At 39.0% G+C, this 6,016-nt stretch overlaps 1 protein-coding gene across 1 annotated transcript in view; it reads right to left on the bottom strand.

The window, feature by feature from the left end:
• Positions 1 to 6,016, bottom strand: part of LOC105516862 (isoleucine--tRNA ligase, cytoplasmic-like) — a 77,764-nt gene that overhangs the window by 56,146 nt on the left and 15,602 nt on the right. The window contains exons 6-8 of the mRNA XM_011949209.1: positions 3,439 to 3,586; positions 907 to 994; positions 571 to 631 (exon numbers count right to left, since the gene is read on the bottom strand). Coding sequence (XP_011804599.1) covers positions 571 to 631; positions 907 to 994; positions 3,439 to 3,586 — 297 coding nt within the window. The remainder of the gene's footprint in view (positions 1 to 570; positions 632 to 906; positions 995 to 3,438; positions 3,587 to 6,016) is intronic.

The raw sequence follows: 6,016 nt of genomic DNA, 5'->3' as shown, positions 1-6,016 counted from the left end.
CCAGCTGCTTGGGAGGCTGAGGCAGGAGAATCGCTTGAACCTGGGGGACAGAGGTTGCAGTGAGACAAGATCGCGCCATTGCACTCCAGCCTGGATGACAGAGCAAGACTGTCTCAAAAACAACAACAACAAAAAATCCCAGTCAGGCACAGTAGCTCACGCTTATAATCCCAGGAGTTCAAGACCAGCCTGGGCAACATAGCGAGAGTCTGTCTCTAGAAAAAATTAAGAACTTAGCCAGGTGTGGTGGCGTGTGCCAGTAGTCCCAGCTACTTGAGATGGGCAGGGGAATCACTGGAGCCCAAGAGGTCAAGGTTGCAGTGAGCCATAATCGTGCCACTGCACTCCAGCCTGGGGGACAGAGGGACAGAGGAGACTCTGTTTAAAAAAAAAAAAAAATCCTCTAAAACAAAAAAGCAACACAAATAATTTAATTTTGTTGGCACTAAAGCAGACTTTCTGGATTCAAGTACACTCATAAAAGCAATGTCAATTCCACTTATCACAACACTCCAGCTATCAAATAATCAGATTGTGGAGAGCCCCCACAGCAGTGGTCCCTAAGCTTACCTTCGTGAAATAGTCAAACAGGGGCCTGTACTTCTTGCCTTTAAGATAGGAACCAGGAAATCTAGAAAAGGAGAAAGGTAAACTCACAATTAGATTAAAATCAAAGATGAGGCTACAGCCACATCAAGCTACCACTCCCCTCTGGTTTACTGGCTTCTTAGCCCTAGCCATTAATGCTGTAATGTGTGACTGCAAAGTATTAGTGTTAGTACTTAAAACTAAATGTGAATAATGCAAGCTTTTGGATAATAAAGCTTCTCTCTTTTTAAAACTAAAGACACACACACAGACACATACACACACACACACACACAGAGCAACTATTGGAATATTCACCTTTCAAGGATCTCATAGTCACTCTCCAATTTATAAAGGGCTGACAATCTGGCTTCCATTAAAATGAATAATTTTCCTCTGGCAACATCTATGAGAAAAAGGAAAAATGTGGACTTGGGTTATATTCTGAATTTGGCTGATTCTAAAGACATGCATCAAGCATACTTTTTTCCTGAGAAGCTCCTGTACCATGTGCCTCTGGTGTGCCCAGTACTCACAGAGAAATACTGCAAAGAACACTACGGTATACTGCTTCCCAAACATGAAAATGACAAAAACATCAAATGCACATAGGCAGTCGGCAGTTATTATTTATTGCTCAGATATCCATTTTAAGTAAATTGTTATTTTTTCCTTCATAGGGTAAACATATCAATGTTTAAAAATAACATTGACAAAGTAGCTCACAAAGTAAGTGCCACATATTATCATCCTCTCTCAGACATTCTCATTTGGGTATCTATTGATCCAGATATTTTTCTATGTATATACTATCAAACATATATGTAAATGTGTAAGTTCTTTTTATTTTTTTAATTGAGGTAATATTCTATCTGGTTTTGCAGCTTTTCACTTAATAAACTGTCAACATCCTTCCATGTATCAGCACATACAGACTTTTCTCATTCTTTTGAAGAGCTCTATAGGATTCCATTTTATAGAGATATGAGTTATTTCTAACAAGTTGACAGACACTTAAATTGTTTTCAAATTTTCACTACTATGAATACTGGGATAACGAATGTCCTCGATGTATCTGTGTACCCTTATTGTAAGTGTTTCTGGAGGATACCTGGGGCAGCCTAGGAAAAGAAAAGCTGGAGCAAATGTATGAACAATTAAAACTCTGATACTGAAAATATAGGCCGATTTAAACTCTCACTCGTAAGTTATGATATTACATATCTGAGATTCACTATAGCCTATGTCATATATTTAGTTCACTATAAGTATCTATGGGTCATTGCAAAAGCCTTTGCAATTAATTGAAAAACTACTACAAATAAGGCTGCCACGCCCTAGCTCTGACCTCACAGGAACTTCATTGTAAGTGGAGCCCACATTTTCTGATAAAGCTCAGATACAAAGCCTGTCAAGCACAAGAGTTATACACAGGTAGATGGGTGATGTGTCTTGAGATCTCAGTCAGATGGCTGCTGAGATTGTCAAGCTCACTATAGAATAGCCAGTGACCCACCAGTGACACAGAGAAATTGTGCAGATGGGACTGTCCTTGCTCCAGAGAAGCAGCTGCAGACACCTAAGCCAGGTCTCTTTGTGGCCAATAGCTCCTTCCAGCAGGTCAACTCTTAGTCCTATTTGCTCCCAGGAAAGAACAAATAAAAAACTCCCTCTGTACCTTTTTTCTGATACCCAATCTTTTCCCATTCCTTTCTCAATATTTTTCCCTTATCAGCACAAGCTATTGTTCAATTAAGTTGACTGTTTTAATACAACTATTTAAAAAAACATGGTAACCATTCTTACACAGCATTAAATACATCTACCATGCATGTTGTGTAATCATTACTATTATCAATACCCCAAACCTTTTCATTTTCCTATACTGAAACTCGGTACTCATTAAACGGTAACTCCCCCTTCCCTATCAGCCTGTCAACCACCATTCTACTAGTCTTTGCTCTCTGAATTTCACTTCTCAATACCTCATCATGCAGTATCTGTCTTTTGGTGACTGGCTCATTTTAATTAGCATAATATCCTCCAGGTTCATCCAAGGCATAGCCTGTATCAGAATTCCCTTCCTTTTTTAGGCTGAATAATATTCCATCGTATGTAAATACCCTATTCGGTTTATTCATTTATCCAATGAGAGACACTTGGGTTGCTTCTATCTTTTGACTATCAAGAATAATGCTACTTTGAACATGGGTGTCCAAGTAACTATTCAAGACTGCTTTCAATGCTTTGAGGAAAACACCCAGAAGTGAAATTGTTGGGCCACAGTGTTAATTCCATTCAGCTTTCTGAAGAAATGTCACTGTTTTCCACAGCAGCTGCGCCATACCTTTTTTCCTGACAATGAGTTTTTCTCTTTTTCTTTTACCGCCACAGAACTATCCAAACCTGAAGGTATATTTGTTCACAAAGTACCAAACTTCTTTTTAAATCTCGGAAAGGCCCTTGTTGAGACTGGTAACTCTCTACCAGGGGACATCTGAAAGGCAAAAAGTTCTCAAGTTCTGGTACCAATTACTAGTAACGACGTGATGCCACATCGCTGAATCTTAGATTCTTCATCTGTCACAGGGGCATGGTGTGGAAAAACATACTATAAACTGGAAATTATAAGAAAATTTTATGTTCTACTTTTTACATCTCTGTACTATTTTGATTGTTGTGTTAGTTTTCAATTAGAAATGAAAACAAATGTTTAAGGTTATTTTTCTAAGTCAGCTTCTCTTCAAATAATTCTATTCTTCATGCAAAAAGAAAGGTAAGCTTTCATATTTTCCAAATTATAAAATTATCTTATCCATATTAATCATAAGTAACTAGCCTCCCACTTACCTTTAATCTTCACATATTGCATTTCTGGATTAACACAGACAGCAAGGTTACTAGGTAGAGTCCAGGGAGTGGTTGTCCAAGCAACTAAAGATACAGTTTCATCTTCTTCCAAAGGGAAAGTTACAAATACTGAAGGATCTTGAACATCCTGAAATAAATTGAGGTAAAGTATTGTTTTACAAATCCACAATAAGACACCTAAGAAAAAGGAACTGATCCTACTAAAGAGGAATAAAATAAATCTTCAGGGTAAACTGAAGAAACCACTTACCAGACTTACAAAAATAGCAAGAAATTCCAAGTAAAAAAATTTTTAAATACTTTAAAAAATGTTTTAATCATTTTGTGACTACCTTAGTAGTCACAAAAATAAAATCTTTTAACATCTGGTGACTTTTTTTTTTTTTTCTAGATGGAGTCTCACTCTGTCACTAGGCTGGAGTGCTGTGGTACAATCTTGGATCACTGCAGCCCCTGCCTCCTGGATTCAAAATTCTTGTGCCTCAGCCTCCCGAGTAGCTGGGATTACAGGTGCGTGTCACCACACGTAGTTAATTTTTCTATTTTTAGTAGAGATGGGGTTACCCCATATTGGTCAGGCTGGTCTCAAACTGGTGACCTCAGGTGATCCTCCCACCTCAGCCTCCCAAAGTGACAGGATTACAGGCCTGAGTCACCATGCCTAGCCTCTGGTAACTTTTTAAAGTAATGTCTAAGGAGGAACATACGATGGAGGTTTCCGTATTATCATTATTTTATAAGTTCATGAAGAGTTAGATCAAAAAGATAACTGTTCTGGAATATGGTTATCTTTATGCGCAAAATACCAAAAAGATCCTATAAAGCAACACATACATGAAATTGTAATAAACCCATATAAATTCAGCTCATTAAGTAAGAACAAGATTGTCTCCAACTTTGTGGCAATGTTTCAATACAAAAATATCAAAGATTTAAAAATAAATAGCTCTAAGGTGGAAAAAAAAATCAATCCCCAACAAAAACAAACTGCAATTTAAACAAAGTGACACAAGAGCTGTTAGTCACACTTAAAACATCAAACCTGAAATAAGGGACACTACTATTGGCCTGTACCTCCTCAAATATGTCAGTATTATGAAGCATAAAGAGACTAAAGAGCTGTTTAAGATTAGAGAAGTCTGGAGATACATCACTGCATGAAGCACAGGATGCAGGTCTTTTTCTTTCTTTCTTTCTTTTTAACTACAAAGAACACTGCTGGGAGAAGCAGAACCCAATAAGATCTACACATGAGGTAATATAGTATCAATGTCAATTTTCTAACTCCAGTTATTTCGAACAATGTTATTGGTTTTAGGAAATATATAGTTTTTAGAGGGAAAGGGCCATAATTCCCGCAACTTACTCTCAAAGGGTACTGTGCCCCACTCCCATAAAAACAGAAGAATAAAGCAAACGTGGTAAAAGGTTAACATTTAGGGAATCTAGCGGAAGGATATAAAGAACTCTCCACTTTTCTGTGAGTTTGAAACAACGTCCAAAAATAATTTTTTTTCTTTTCTTTTTTTTTGAGACGGAATGTCACTCTGTCACCCAGGTTGGAGTGCAGTGACGTGATCTCAGCTCACTGCAACCCCTGCCTCCTGGGTTCAAGCATTCTCCTGCCTCAGCTTCCTGAATAGCTGGGACTACAGGTGCGCACCACCATGCCCTGCTAATTTTTGTAAAAAATTAAAATTTTTTAGGCAGGGCATGGTGGCTCATGCCTATAATCCTGGCACTTTGGGAGGCCGAGAGAGGAGGATCACACGAGCTCTGGAGTTTGAGACCAGCTGGGGCAATATAATACGACCCTGTCTCTACAAAGATTAAAAAAAAAAATTATCTGGGCGTGGTGATGCACGTCTGTGGTCTCAGCTACTCAGGAGGGTGAGGCTGGAGGATCATTTGAACCCAGGAGGTCAAGGCTGCAGTGAGCTGTGTTTGCACCACTGCATTCCAGCCTGGGTGACAGACTGAAATCCCACCTCTAAAAATAAATAAATAAAAGTTTTAAGCCCAAAACACATATATATACACACATACACAATACATACATATATGTACACATACATATATATATACACATACATTTATATATTTTTTTTGAGACAGAGTCTAACTCTGTCACCCAGGCTGGAGGGAAGTAGCACACTTTTGGCCCACTGTAGCCTCAACTTCCTGGGCTCACATCATTCTTACTTCAGCCTCTGGAGTAGTTGGAACTAAAGGTTAACACCACCACTCCCAGCTAATTTTTGTAATTTTAGTAGAGATGGGGTTTTGCCATGTTGCCCAGGCCATTCTTGAACTCCTGGACTCAAGCAATCCACCCAACTCGGCCTCCAAAAGTGCGGGGACTTCAGGTGTGAGCCACTGTGCTTGACCAAGTCAAAAAAATTTTAAAAACCATTGGTTAACAACCAATACACAGACCGCTTAGAATAGAGGTCAGCAATGGCCGGGCGCGGTGGCTCACAACTGTAATCCCAGCATTTTGGGAGGTTGAGGTGGCTGGATCATGAGGTCAGGAGATCGAGACCATCCTGGCTAACAC

This window comes from Colobus angolensis, unplaced genomic scaffold (assembly GCF_000951035.1).
Source record: "Colobus angolensis palliatus isolate OR3802 unplaced genomic scaffold, Cang.pa_1.0 Scaffold292, whole genome shotgun sequence".
In the NCBI taxonomy this organism is placed as follows: Eukaryota; Metazoa; Chordata; class Mammalia; order Primates; family Cercopithecidae; genus Colobus; species Colobus angolensis.
Note: the sequence above shows the minus strand (reverse complement) of the source record. Positions and strands in the feature narration are given on the sequence as shown.